Raw genomic sequence first — 15,728 nt, 5'->3', positions numbered from 1 at the left:
AAGGTTAAAGCGGGAGAGGGCGGCCGCTGCCTGATTGAATTTACCGGGGATAAAGGAACAATGGATGTTGAACTGAAAGAACAACAAGAGCTGGACCAGTTGACGTAGGAAGGACATAATCAACAGGGAGGACGCCTAAGCGCAGCCAGGAATTGCCAGTAACTGGGGAGGCCAGGGAGCTGCGAGCCAGAGGTGGCCAAAACAGCCGCAAGCCCGTGGAGGCCGCTGCGTCGGTCATCACCTGGGTGAAAGGGAAGACACGGAGGGAATGAACAGGGAGACGCTATTCCTAGACGATAGGAATTCCTCCCGCATAGCAAGGACTGCTATTGCCGCGGGATCCAGGCTGAGGACTTGCTCTGGATCCTGTGAGAGGGACAGTAAGACCAATAGGCGTGACACAAAGGCGCGACCCCTGAGGGATGATGTGCATAGCGAAACTCGACATGCCGTGAAGGGACTGTAGGTGTCTTTTGGATGACTAAACTGGGCATGACTAAAAGTTGTGTTTAAACGTGTGCTTGCGACAATTGCCCGGGAGTTTGTCACAGGAGATGTGTACGTAGTGACTGTGAGCAATTCGTGTTACCGCATGTGCACTGCGAAGTCTGCAGGAGTTGTGCTTGAATGTATGTTTGGACGCGTGCTTGCGATGATTGCAAGATGTTACCCAGGATGCGTGCTTGCTATGATTGCAAGATGTTATGCTAGGATGCGTGCCTGCAACGATTGCAAGGAATTACAGTAGGCTTCATGGGTAGCCAGGCCGGAAAAGACAGAAGTCCATCCGGTCCAACCACAAATCAAAATAAATAAGGTATCACACAACCCGACACACCCAATTCTACGCCCGCAGCTGATCCAGAGGAAGGCAAAAAAAAAAACCAACAGAGCATAGCCCAATTTGCTACAGCAGGGGAAAAATTCCTTCCTGACCCCTCGAGAGGCAATCGGATTTTCCCTGGATCAACTATACCTATAAGTATAAGTACCCTGTAATACAACGAACATTTAGGAAGGTATCCAGGCTTTCCCCAAAGCAATCTATTGAGCAGCCAGAAGTGCCTGGCAGCAATGATTGCCATAAGTTGTGCCTGGACATCAGCTTGCAATGATTGCAAGAAGTCTATGCTTGAATGCGTGCTTGCCATGATTGCAAGAGGTCTATGCTCGAATGCGTGCTTGCAATGATCGCAAGAGGTCTATGCTCGAATGCGTGCTTGCAACGATTGCAAGAGGTCTATGCTCGAATGCGTGCTTGCAATGATTGCAAGAGGTTTATGCCCGAATGCGTGCTTGCAACGACTGCAAGAGGTCTATGCTCGAACGCGTGCTTGTAATGAGTGCAAGAGGTCTATGCTCGAATACGTGCTTGTAACGAGTGCAAGAGGTCTATGCTCGAATGCGTGCTTGCAATGATCGCAAGAGGTCTATGCTTGAATGCGTGCTTGCAATGAGTGCGAGAGGTCTATGCTCGAATGTGTGCTTGCAATGATTGCGATTAGACTATATCTGGATGCGTGCTTGCAATGATTGCAAGAAGTCTATGCTTGGATGTGTATTTACGACGATTGCACGAAGTCTATGCTTGTATGTGGAGAAAAACAACGAGACACGCCTAAACGAAGCTGTGTTCTTCCCTTTTGAGGCAACTTTATAATGAAATGAGGCCGAGGAGCAAGGCCCCCTGGTAGGCATCCAAACCTTGAAAAATCAACTGGACCCCAACCGGGGAGCGGTATGTGACAGTGAAATGAGAGAACCTGCCATGACAGAGATCCGGATCGCCATGCCACAACTTGCGACCGAGCACAAAACGGATTCTGGAGCATGTACTGAAATGAGGCCATTCCTGGGGCACGCCGAGACGAATTTGGTACACAGATGTGACTATTCGAAGCGGAACGTGATAGGTGAAATGAAATGAAAACCCATGACAAAGACAAGAATCAGAGGACGAGCCCTTGAACCAAACAGATGAATCCTGTCTTTGGAGCATGTACTGAAATGAGGCGTAACAGCTGGGCGCACCGGAACGAATCGGTGCATAAATAAATGCAACAGGATTCGAATCGGAGCGTAATAAGTGACAGAAATGATATGCCATGACAGAGATAAGATTCAACGACTGGACTGATGGTTACAACAAAGAATCCGTCTCTGGAGCATGTACTGAAATGAGGCGTAGCAGCTGGGCACACCAGAACGAATCGGTGCATAAAAGAATGCGACAGGATTCGAATTGGAGTGTAATAAGTGACAGAAATGATATCCCATGACAGAGACCGGATTCAACGACTGGACTGCAGGTTACGAAAAAAAGAATCCGTCTCTGGAGCATGTACCGAAATGAGGCGTAGCAGCTGGGCACACCATGACGAATCGGTGCATAGAAGAATGCGACAGGATTCGAATTGGAGCGTAATAAGTGACAGAAATGGTATGCCATGACAAAGACAAGAATCAGGGACCGTGCGTGAACCTGCGAGTGACTCAGTCTCTGGAGCATGTACAGAAATGAGGCCGAACCCTGGGGCACTTCAAAGCGAATCGGTGCACCAGAGGTGCGACAGGATTCGCGCCGGAGCGCGGCTAGTGACAGAAATGATTTGAAACGGTAGAAATGAGTGGGACTGAAATGACTTGAAATGAGATGAAATGAGATACATAACACAACTGCATGAATGATGAGATATATTCGAACTGGAGCAGACCAACCGATACGTGCGGACTGCTTGCTTTGTCGTAACAAGCAGTCGGCTGTGAGTCGAACGATTCGACCGATACTAATAGAAATGCTCGGGGAGTCGAATGGTTTCGAATGTCGTACCTGCGAATGAATCGCCTGACGTGGCGTGATCGACCGAAGGTGATAACGACTACATCGAAAGTAGAAACAGTGACATGAGTACGAGAGCCACAGTAAAACATTCGAGCGGTTCGTGAGTTCAGGGAATGTTGATGGGACATTGTAATACATGAACCGAAAAGGGGGTGCCGAAGCCCTACCTGCGACAGCCGGCCCGACGTGTAACGACAAATTCGATGGGTAAGACGACACTCCGACGGCGAAACCCACGGACGCTGATGAACGGGAAGACGGTCAAGACGGAGACGAACAACGCGGGAACTCACGAACGGGCTCACTGCGTCTGGTCTAGGATAGTCGGCCCTTGATATCTGACGTATCAGGTATCGCGCGCCGGAACCGACGAGGAAGATAGGCGAACGGGCTGGTTATATACTCCACCGGGCTCCTCCCATAATTCCAGGCCACCATACTGGCCTTTCTATATATCTTTTGTGGCCCCCAACGAATCCTTGAGTGCTGCTCAGAACTAAGGATGAGCTTGGGTGTGTTTTTGCAATATACCGTATTTATCTGGGTATAACACGCACCTTCACTTTAAGAGGGAAGTTTCAGGAAAAAAATACAATTTGAAATGAAGGACTGTAAAGCAAAATAAGGGTCAGTGCTCATCAATGCACCCTAAACAGTGCCCATCTGCAGCCTCACAAGTGCCATGAATGCAGCCCCACCATTGCCATTATTTCAGTCTCACCATTGCTATGAATGCAGCCTCGCTATTGCATGAATGCAGCCTCACCATTGACATGAATGCAGCCTCAAATGCAGCCATACCATTGCATGAATTCAGCCTCACTATTGACGTGAATGCAGCTTCAAATGCAGCCTCACCATTGCATGAATACAGCTTTACCATTGCCATCAGTGCAGCCTGATCGATGCCCATCTGCAGCCTCAGAGGAGACAGGGAGGGGGGGCGGGATGAGTACCAATAGATTACATACAGGAGAATCTCCTGTTTTCTCAGTGGTCTCCTTAATACAAAATCCCGCCTCCTATGATTGACATAATAGTCGTCCAATGGCAGCCCAGAAGATGAGAGTTCCTATTACAGGGGCCGCCGTGTAATAAGGCATTTCTCCCTGTATGTATTCTGTCAGCGTTCGTCCCACCCCCTCCCTGTCCCCGCCAAGGCACATATATAAACATAAATATGGGAATATATCTTTTGTGGCCCCCACGCTGCTCAGAGATTCGTTGGGGGGCCACAAAAGATTTATATAGCCAAATTACCAGTGGGTCTGTTTAAAGCCGGAACACAGGCCACAATTGGCCTGCGGGCTGGACTTTGGACATGCCTGCTGTAGTTAAACAGGTACAACTTATGTAGGAGGATTTGTTTCACCTCTGTGTATCACTTGAGGCCAGTAACTTTACTAGGTATATGTAAGGGTTTACAACTTGTTTAAAGCTGTGTTCACTTCAATCACTCAGTCATGTTACAAGAAACATTTTTTTTTAATTTCCCCATTTTTGCACGATTCTCAGTTTATCCACTAAGCCAAGTGCACATTCACTTTGCAAAGTGAATATTATCTCCCTTTTTATAGTAAAGCAACCCCACTGTGTGAACTTAGTTTTGTGCTGTCTAATGATTCAAAGTAACATACTTTAAGTTTAAAAAATAAATTTGTAGGCGATCCTATATGTTAAAAAAAAACATTACAGTCATAGAAATGTCTTAATTTTCTCCAGATGGTGGCAAAAAATAGTACATTTAAAGAGGAAGTAAACCCTGATGAGTTTACTTCCTCTTTGATTCCCTGCAAAGGTAAAGCATAATGGACTACTATGCATCGCATAGTAGTCCATTATGTGTCACTTACCTGACACAGGAGCCAGCGATGTCACCGCTGTCCCCTGTAGTTCCGAGCGTCCATCTTCTTGGTGGGTCTCGCTGCTCCGGTGCTGCGACCTGCGGCTTGCCCAGTGCGCCTGCGTGCCGCTGTCTACGGCGCATGCGCTGTAGACAGCAGTGGCTGTCTTCAGGTAAATATCTCCTAAACCGTATAGGTTTAGGAGATATTTCTTGGACCTACAGGTAAGCCTTAATCTAGGCTTACCTGTAGGTCAAAGTGGTTTGTAAGGGTTTACAACTACTTTAACATTATTTGTTACATGCTCAACAATGGTTTTTGTATTCTTTATTATGTTGTAGACTGGTTATACATACATCAAAATTTGGCTTGTTCAGCAGGAACCAAGTGAATTTCAATCCATGTGTACCCCTCTCTGTTCAAAAGAAGCCAATTGTTACACCATTGTCTATTGAATGGTCCTGCTGGAAAAGCCGCATTCGATCGGCCGCTGCAGCCAACATTGGCAGCACTGACCAGTGTATTCTGACAGAGGGGGAGTCCCCGCTGTCAGAATACAATAGCGCAACAATAAAGATCCCTACATCCACATTGCTTGTGTACATGCAGAAATCTGTAAGTTTTTTTTTGTTCAAACAAGCTTTACTTACTTAGGGGTAAGGAAGTTTTTAGTTGATTTCATATGGGCAATTTGATCTGTTTTCACCTGCAGAATTGCCTGGTAAAAACTTCTACTTGCCTCTATAGCAGTGATGGCGAACCTGGGCACCCCAGATATTTTGGAACTACATTTCCCATGATGCTCGACTACACTGCAGAGTGCATGAGCATCATGGGAAATGTAGTTCCAAAACATCTGGGGTGCCAAGGTTCGCCATCACTGCTCTATAGGATCACTTCCTTGATGGCGCGGAATGCTGCCCTATGTACCTTGCTAGCAAGGGAGCAGTGAGGGCATGACATCTCACTCTTTATTCTAGCAAGTTAGCAACTCCATAGAAATAGGTAGATGGTAAGTTAGTGATCTCATCACTGGCGAGCTGTCTCTAGTAAAATGATCCCTCTTGTGACATCAGCTTTAAAGCTTTCTTTTAGGATCAACACTGCCATCCTGTAAGAATTGTAGGGTCAGGTAGCTAGGTAGCTAAGCATTACAATGCATTGTTGTCGAACATTTTTGCAGTTAATAGCAAATCTTTCCAGATGGCAGTGACTGATTTATAATTATTATGAGTAACTTCTATTACAAATTGAGTGTAATAAAACATTTTTGACTGTATATGTACTAAAGTTCCCCTTTAATCTCTGTGTGTGCCACTTTCTTCTCTCTTTGTTCACAGGTGTTAGCTGCATACCAGCAATATATGGTGGACATGGGCTTACTGCTTGGGGGTGCCATAGGTTCTGTTGAAGTCCAGATGGCACAGATTGTGGAACTTGAGACCCAGCTGGCTAATCTCACAGTTCCTCAAGATGAGCGTCGGGATGAGGAAAAAATCTACAACCGCATGAATGTGGCCGAGCTACAGGTAACCACAGGCTTATGCTGTGGGGTTGATTTACTAAAGGAAAATAAGCTATGCACTTTGAAAAGTGAAGTTTCCCTCTGCAAGTGCAGTTTATCCAGAGCTTAGGAAATGAGGTAAAGCTTCGCTTTGCAAAGAATACCCAATCACGTGCAAGGTAAATAAAAAAAACAGCATTTTTGCTTGCACGTGATTGGATGATGGAAGTCAGCAGAGCTTCTACTTATTTACTAAGCTCTGGAGCAACCGCTCTTGCAGGGTGCAACTGCACTTTGCAAAGTGCACAGTCTATTTGCCTTTAGTAAATCAACCCCAGTATCGCAGAGCAACATTGTCAAAGAGAAGGGATAAATATTTTGTGTTAAAACTACAAAAATTAAATAGCTGAATTCTAGGTGGTCAAAAGTTTATTGTCTGTTGGCCTCATTCACATGGGTGCTGAAGCCCCTGCACAGCAAATAAGCTATATAAAACCAAATTAATTATACCTAAAATGTGTACTGCAAATAATATTTAGGAATAATTAAGTAGCGCTAAATGCAATTTATAACGTGATCTATATAAATAAAAAAATAAATATAAATATAACACCCAGTGTTATTCAATCTTCCACCACACCGACGTGTCAGTGATTCCTCTCCCAATGAAATCACACTCACCAGCTGATGTTGCCTCCCACTCTCGTGTTTGGCAAAAGAGCAGATAGATTACACCTGGGTCAATATCATGGTTAATCCAAGCCAAGCATATCCATATGTGAAAAAAAACATAAAAAGTGCTCCACATAGCGTGATACTATTTAACCAATTTATTAAAATTCTCACAACCACACTTCAATATTTCCACTCGCCCAAACACGAGAGTGGGAGGCACCATCAGCTGGTGAGTGCGATTTAATTGGGAGAGGAATCACTGACACGTCGGTGTGGTGGAAGATTGAAGGACTTGATGAATATTAATTTCTTATTGATTTCCTTGCACATTTATCAATGGACTTTTCTACTATATAGCACAGCATCACTGGGTGTTATCAGAGGCGTAACTAGAAACCTCAGGGCCCCGGTGCAAGAAATCAGGAAGGGCCCCCCCCCCCCCCCCCGAAAAGCATGATTTTGATACTATATTTTTTCCACTGTACAACAAAGTAAAACATTTCTGTGCAGCCTGTGTCCCCAGTGAAACCTGTGTCCCCAGTGAAACCTGTGTCACCAGTGCGGTGGTGGTACTGGAGGGGGATGGCGGTCCTGGAAGTGGGTGGTGGTGGTGGTACTGGAGGAGGGTGGCGGTACTGGAGGGGGGTGGCGGTGGTACTGGAGGGGGATGGTGATCCTGGAGGTGGGTAGTGGTACTGGGGGGATGGTGGTCCTGAAGAGGGGTGGCGGTGGTACTGGAGGTGGTTGGTGGTGGTGGTACTGAAGGGGGGGTGGTGGTGGTACTGGAGGGGGATGGTGGTACTGAAGGGGGATGGTGGTACTGGAGGGGGATGGTGGTCCTGGAGAGGGGTGGCGGTGGTACTGGAGGGGGATGGTGGTACTGGAGGTGGGTGGCGGTGGTACTGGAGGGGGATGGTGGTCCTGGAGAGAGGTGGCGGTGGTACTGGAGGTGGGTGGCATGGTGGTGGTCCTGGAGAGGGGTGGCGGTGGTACTGGAGGTGGGTGGCATGGTGCTGGTCCTGGAGAGGGGCGGCGGTGGTACTGGAGGTGGGTGGCATGGTGGTGGTACTGGAGAGGGGGTGGCGGTGGTACTGGAGGTGGGTGGTGGTGGTACTGGAGGGGGATGGTGGTCCTGGAGGTGGGTGGCAGTGGTACTGAAGGTGGGTGGCACGGTGGTGGTGGTGGTACTGGAGGAGGGGTGGCGTTGGTACTGGACATCAGGGTTCACAGAGGGCCCCCTTGCTTCAGGATCCCCAGAGAGTCCCCCCTTATTTCAGGGTCGCCAGATACCCCCCCTTACTTTAGGGTCCCCAGATAGCTCCCCTTACATCAGGGTCCCCAGAGAGAGCCCCTTACTTTAGGGTCCCTAGACAGTCACCCCCCCTTAAAGAGGTTTCTCTGTACCTTGCTGGACTCCGCTGTGCACCTTGGCCCCCAGCAGATCTCTGTACCCCCCCCCCCGCACCTGGGGGGAGGCAGCGATCAGCAGCTCTATGATGTTGATGGGCGGATCTTCCTGAGTCTATACACACACTGGAGAGGGGTCAGCATGGCTGTGAGTGGAGAGCGTGTCTCTCATGTAACAGCAGCACAGAGACACCGGGAGTGACGTTTTATTTCCCCTCGTCCTGTCTCGCACGGGACACAAAACACACAGCTGATCTGCTCCCCCTTCTGCCCCCCCTCCCCTCCTCTCCTGTGTCTCCGGGAGCTTGTTAGCTTCACACCTGAATGCCCGTGTGAGACAGGACGAGGGGAAAAAAAACGTCACTCCCGGTGTCTCTGTGCTGCTGTTACATGAGAGACACGGTCTCCACTCACAGCCCTGTGGATAGCCACCCCGCTGGGCCCCCCCACAGTGATGGAATTCCAGGGCCCAGTCGCAACTGTGACTGTTGCGACCCTGGTAATTCCGTCACTGGGTGTTATATTTATATTTATTTTTTTATTTATATAGATCACGTTATAAATTGCATTTAGTGCTACTTAATTATTTCCTAAATATTATTTGCAGTACACATTTTAGGTATAATTCATTTGGTTTTATATGTTGTTTAAAGAAAGTAGCAGCTGTTTTTTTTCACTGATTTTTTTCACGTTATTGACTCTTTGGCGTGGTGGAGGTATTGTATTTTTTTTTGGGGAGGCCACTTTCAATACCAGTAGAACAGCAAATAAGCTGCCAGGTGCTGTGTGCAGGCATCCCATGCAAGTGAATAGCGATGCAGCAGCTGCACCACAGTTGTTTGTACCAATGTGACAACCATGCATGTGCAAATGAGTGGACCTGAGCACAGACAGTGTGCACTTACATGGACTGCGTACATGCAGCACCTGACGACTCACGGAGTATGGGCCTCAGCTCCTGTGTAAATGAGGTCTTACTTGTAAATAGATACTAGCAGAAACTCGACACATTACTTTTAATGTACACTTTCATTTATTGATTTTGTTTTCTGCAGAATCTTGCACCCATATTTGATTGGTTGGATTATTTAAATTTTGCACTGTCACCCTTGGAGATCAATGACACAGAGCCTGTGGTAGTATATGGCAAGGAATATCTACAACAAGTGTCAGACCTTGTGAACAACACAGACCCAGTGTAAGACATATTCTTTTTTTTCTTTATTCTAATAAATTATCTTCCAAAGTTCATATCATACCTGTATAAGTATTAGTATTTCTCTATTCTGCTGATAACTCTATGTTCTTTTGCATAATATCAACATTAGCAGCTGAGCGTTGAAAGAGTTGGGTGTGACAGGCATACCTGTTAATCGCCCCCAGCTCAGTACTTCCCCTTTAGTCCCTAATTTGAGGGATATCAGCCATCACATGGGGGTTACCATCCACCACCCCCCAGTTTCCACCCTTTGCTGCCCTTATCAGTGTGCATGGGAGTATGCATGTGAGCCCGGGTTGTCTGTTTTTTGGTATGTGACAATGTTTTCATACTGGATTTTAATTTATGTGTATTAACAATTTTTCATTAAACTTGAATTTTTTCTAAGAGAAACTACAGTTTGTTCCTTTTTGGAGCACCTTTCATGGTGCTTTCATCGCCTTTTCCCCTTCCATTACCTGTTAATGGACAATAATACAATTCGCCAGCAATCAATCCAGGTAGCCAGAACAAAGATCAGTAAATTGTGAGCAGGTGGTCTGGGTCAGCCCCTTTAGGGTTAGAGAAACACAGAAAGTCCAAATTCAACCAAGTGTGCTAATGATTCCCAGTGTGCAAGAGTAGAAAAAAATACAATGGCAGTTTCATCATTAAAAAAAATAATAATAATGATAAACACACCAACAATATAGATGCAATGTGTATGCATACAGAAGTGGTAATGAAAAGATACATTGGGGGACATTTATCAATTATTTCACTCAGCAAGCCAATGTTAAAAAGCAGCGAGACAGATTTTTGAGTCAATTTTATTTCAAGGTTACAGCTTGATTCATAATTTCCTCCCTTACCTGCTCTAAAGTGGCACTGCCTCCAAAGGAAACCAAAGGAAACCTGACCCTGACCACTTCCCAAGTGTGATCCAAGAGGAGGAGACTGGGGAGCAGGAGGTCTTGGGAGGAGCAGAGAGGATGGTTTGGGTGATATTTGGAGACAAGATTGGAGCTGTAGCTCAGGGCAGAGTTGTGAATGGCTTTGTATGTTGTCAGTATTTTGAATTTGCTGGGCAGTCGGAAGCCAGTGGAAGGATTATCACAGAGGTTTGGAAGACACTGAGTGGCTGGTAAGGTAAATGTGTCTGGCAGCAGCATGCATTCATGGTGGACTGAGGGAGGATAGCCTGCATGGAGGTAGGCCTAAGAGAAGGGGGTTGCAATAGCCAGGCGAAAGATAACAAGATAAAAAATGAGTAGCATGGTTCTTTCATTAGTTAAAAAGGGTGCATTTAGAGATGTTATGAAGGTGGAGTCTATAAGCTTTTGACAGTGATTAGATTTGGTACAGAAAGTACAGGTCAGAGTCTAGGATTACACCTAGTACCCTGGTATGAGGCAAGGGACTGATAGTTGTATTACTGATCTTTATGGAAAGCCAAGGAGGATGGCACAGGCAATGGGGGGGGGGGGGGGTATAAACAGATCTGACAGTTGGCTGCCCAGGATTACAGGGACATGGGTCAGGGGTTGCAAATATACAATCAAACTTTTGCATAAATGTGAGGAAGCATGATTTGCATCTGATGTCACTAAGTTGCTTGATGAATGTCCCTCATTAGCTTTCAGTGCCAGGTAATGTGCACTGGAGCTGAGAATGGTCCTCTCACACCACCCCCTGCACTCATCTTACATTTATTATTACATTAGACCACTTTTAAGCTCTAATACTAACCATCACACTAAACTTTCCTGTAAGCCTGACATTAGCCTTTACAATAACATCCCTTGTAACCCTCACACTCATTATCACATTCACCTTACCTGTAACCCTAATATTAATCCTCCCTTCTGTAAATTTAACTCACTGTTTGCATATTTATCTCTCTGCACTAGGATTCTCTGTTCTGAACATACCAGAGGTCTCATTGCCAAAATACACTGATTTAGTGTGGTATAATGTGTTCAATGGCATGGCCCAGTATAGACTATGATAAAATGTGTAATGACGTGGTAATTTTTAATAATAAAAGGACTGTAACTAATTAAACATTTTTGGATATATTTGAAACCAATAGTGCATTTTTTAAAGAGTCTAAGCTTCCAAGACCAAAGCTGTACCCTCCTATCAGAAAAGGAGCAACCAGGTACCCATAAGATATGTGTGGGATTGCACAATCTGAAAAAAGACTAGTAAGCAACCTCTCCCCCAGCAGTGGAGCTCTTTGCTGATTTCTTGGTTGAGGACTCTCCTGATGGATCCTTGTTGGCATTCTGCCTAGTACGGGTAGTGGTAATATCCATACTAGGTTGCAATCAGAGGTGGCTTTGGCATGCTATGAGAACAAAAGATTTGTTCCTCCCATATGCAGGGTCACTAAGGATAACTGGTTCCATGCCATGGATATTAGGATACTTTGAGCATGCTCTTAAGCTACAGCTTTGTTCAGAGTTTTATGACATTATTGTCACTCTATCTAGCAAAACCAGCGGGACGGAGATATCATCCAGAATTATCGCTTGATGGGTTAATTCCGGCTAGCCAAGAGGCTTATAGAGCTAAGGGTTTGGTTCCTACGGAAGCAGTGACAACACACTCAACAAGGAGTGTGTAGGCTCCTTGTGAAAGGCGCCAGGAATATTTGTAGGGAGTCTTTTGGCTCATTGTGGGGGTGTAGCCAACTTCCTTATACTGTTAATATATATTAATAAGATTTCTGTTGGCTAAGTGCTATGATTGAAACCCTATTTTTTTTGGCATCTCATCCTTGTTTTTTTTTGGGCTAGTTAGTTCCCAAACATATGCTGCCGTGGAATCTGTCAGGAAAACTGAAAATTCCCTATCAAATACTTACTGTACATACATTTAGGTATATAGCAGACTTTAAAAGGTTAATTTATTATTCCAAAGGAACTGCCACTCCATACATACTTGATTTATATGCACATACACTACATCCGGAAAGTATTCATAGAGCTTTACTTTTTCCACATTTTGTTATTCCAAAATGGATTAAATTCATTATTTTCCCCCAAAATCTGCCAAATAATACCCCATAATGACAATGTGAAAGAAGTTTGTTTGAAATCTGCAAATTTATTAAAAATAAAAAATAAATCACATGTACACACAGTAAGTATTCACAGACTTAAAGTCCTTTAGGTGCCTTTGGCTGTCATGTGCCTTTTACTGAGGAGTGGCTTCTGTCTGGCCACTCTACCATACAGGCCTGATTGGTGGAGTGCTGCAGCAATGGTTGTTCTTCTGGAAGGTTCTCCTCTCTCCACAGAGAAAAGCTGTCATAGTGACCATCAAGTTTTTGGTCACGCGCCTGACTAAGGCCCTTCTCTCCTAATCGCTAAGCTTGGCTGGGCAGCCTGCTCTAGGAAGAGTCCTGGTGGTTCCAAACTTCTTCCATTTACGGATGATGGAGGCCACTGTGCTCATTGGAACCTTCAATGCTGCAAAAATGTTTCTCTACCCTTCCCCAGATCTGTGCCTCAATACAATCCTGTCTCGGATGTCTACAGACAATTTCTTTGACTTCATGGCTTGGTTTGTGCTCTGACATGCACTGTTAACTGTTGAATGATCAGTGGAAACAGAATGCACCTGAGCTCAATTTTGAGTGTCATGGCAAAAGCTGTGAATACTTATGTACATGTGATTTTTTCATATTTTTATTTTAACAAATGTTAGCAAAGATTTTAAACAAACTTCTTTCACATTGTCATTATGGGGTATTGTTTGTAGAATTTTGAGGAAATTAATGAATTTAATCCATTTTGGAATAACTTAACAAAATGTGCAAAAAGTGAAGTGCTGTGAATACTTTCCGGATGCACTGTAAGTGCTATGTAATTTTGTAAGTGTAAGCACTATGTAATTTTAAGTAGATGTCCACTAGGTGGTATCTGGCAAAGCAATGTAGCTATTGCTATCTTCATTACTATGTACTAAAATATGTCAGATTTATGTGGAACTGAAAGGTCATTATTACTTGGCTTTTTTAGACTGGTTTTCCTGTAAAGCTGCCAATAGACTTACAAGGGCAGTTGGACATCTACAGTATGCACATCTGACAGCCTTCATACACCAACAGTAATTCCTGTTTTTGTCCTGTTGGCTTGCCCCTTGTTCTGATGGGAATGGGATGTGCACACAGCCCAATACCCATGTATATGAGCTTTTACATATGCCAGTAGGGAACTGAAGGTTTTAAACTTCCTGTTTGTGGTTTGTAGAAATTAGTCCATAACCTCTAAATAAGACATCATTTTTGGTGCTTTCTTCCTCCTTACCCTATAACCTTCTATGTTTTCTCTCTTTTCTAAATTTTTAGGATCTTAAACAATTACTTGATTTGGAATCTGGTCCAAAAAATGTCACCCAGTCTGGATTCCCGTTTTGAGAAAGCTCAGGATAAGCTGCTTGAGTCACTGTATGGGGCCAAAAAGGTACTATTACAAAGTAATTTTTCCCTAGATTCTTCCAGCTAGGCTTGCCCTTATTTCTGAAAGCACAAGATGTTCAACACTAAAGTGCAAATGCAGTTTCCACTGCATTGCACTGTCATTTGCTCATTTTGTTCCTCTTGATTGCAGTCCTGTACCCCTCGCTGGCAGACCTGTTTATCCAATACAGATGATACTCTTGGATTTTCTCTGGGATCTCTGTTTGTTAAATCGACATTTGATAAGAACAGTAAAACAATTGTAAGTGCTCATGATTGGATGCAACCCCTGAAATAATTGTATATTAGTGTTCAAGGAGCAGCAATAATTTTGAATTCAATTACTTTTAGGCAGAGCAGATGATTGCTGAAATCCGAACAGCCTTTGAATTCACTTTAGCAAGTTTATCATGGATGGATGAGAAGACAAAGAGAACAGCTAAGGAGAAGGTGTTGTACTTCACTGTTAATTCTTTCAGTTATCATTCCACATCCAGGCACTTGTGAATGTCAGTTAGTTAAAGCAGAACTAAACTCATCGATTTAAAGGTTTCATTTTTTTTCCGTTCCACCTCCCGCTGAGGTATTGTGTTCTGACAACGGGGAGACTTCCCTGCCTTCAGAATACATGAGTCACTGCTGCTGGCCACAAGCGGCGGCACTGATCATGTGGAAATTTTCCTAGAGGCTGGTTGTACATAAGTTGATCATTGGATCATCTTCTGTACAACCAGCCTGTCCATACATGGATCGAAATTTGGCCGGTGCATAAGACAAAAACATATTTTTTCTGTGCAAAAAAACATATGTAGTGGAAATGTTAATATAAAAAAAATGATCTTTTGTCCTGAGGTTTATTTGTGTCTGTGAGAGTGTCAGTTGTGGCACAGTAATTAGTATTCTCTGGTTACAAGGACTGTGGTATATGTGTTTTTATATACAGTAAACACAGATTCTGTTCAATTCCCCTTTAAGACCCCCTACTGGCCAACCACAGAACTTTTCTGTTCTGTCCCAGGGTGCTTCATGTCTTTCATAATTCTAGTCTTGTCATTCTGTCTTGACTTTTTAATTGTGAAGCCAATATTGTAAAGACAATATTGCTAATATTGTCAATGTTTACATATTGGTTATACTGTTTCCTTCAGAAACAAATTAAACCTCCTCTGCCCTGCTAACCCCGCTGTATACTCCCCTGTTGACTGCCCATCCTCTGCCCTACTGACCCCTGACCTCTTCCTTACTAACCCCTGTCCGTGGCTCTGCTGACCCCTATTCTTCACCCTACTGACCCCTGTCTTCTGCCCTACTGACCCCTATTCTCTTCTCTACTGACACTGTACACTCACATGCCGACCTCCCATCCTCTGCCCTGTTGACCCACTACACACTGCCCTGCTGCCCTTTGTCCTCTGCCCTCCTGACCCCCTGTACACTGCACTATTGATTCCTGTTTCTGTACATTGCCCTGTTGATTCCTGTTTCTGTATACTGCCCTGTTGATTCCTGTTTCTGTACACTGCCCTGTTGATTCCTGTTTCTATACACTGCCCTGTTGACATCCCATCCTTTGCCCCCTGACATTTTTTACTGCATCCCTGCATCAGACTAGCTAGATTCAGTCCTGGTTGGTAAGCAAAGAACTCCCGCATTAGTATTTAATTTGTGTATGTAGCAGTTTGCCTTGAAGTTCAGCTTTAACAATGAGGGGGCAGGAGTGGATTAAAAAAACAATATGTTTGAACAAATAAAGGGGTCTGGGGGAAGTTAATAGATGAGAAATATAGTAA

At 44.6% G+C, this 15,728-nt stretch overlaps 1 protein-coding gene across 2 annotated transcripts in view; it reads left to right on the top strand.

Annotated features, from left to right (window-relative positions):
- ECE2 (endothelin converting enzyme 2) overlaps positions 1-15,728 on the top strand; it is a 139,952-nt gene that overhangs the window by 108,902 nt on the left and 15,322 nt on the right. For both annotated transcript variants that reach the window (XM_077487732.1, XM_077487731.1), the window contains exons 8-12: positions 6,027-6,215; positions 9,328-9,470; positions 13,828-13,942; positions 14,090-14,200; positions 14,290-14,388. In XM_077487732.1, coding sequence (XP_077343858.1) covers positions 6,027-6,215; positions 9,328-9,470; positions 13,828-13,942; positions 14,090-14,200; positions 14,290-14,388 — 657 coding nt within the window. The remainder of the gene's footprint in view (positions 1-6,026; positions 6,216-9,327; positions 9,471-13,827; positions 13,943-14,089; positions 14,201-14,289; positions 14,389-15,728) is intronic.

The sequence above is a fragment of the Lithobates pipiens genome, unplaced genomic scaffold, assembly GCF_037356315.1.
Source record: "Lithobates pipiens isolate NorthernLeopardFrog02 unplaced genomic scaffold, aLitPip1_a1.2 Scaffold_18, whole genome shotgun sequence".
NCBI lineage: Eukaryota > Metazoa > Chordata > Amphibia > Anura > Ranidae > Lithobates > Lithobates pipiens.
The sequence above is the reverse complement of the archived record's forward strand: the minus strand, read 5'-3'. Positions and strand labels throughout refer to the sequence as shown.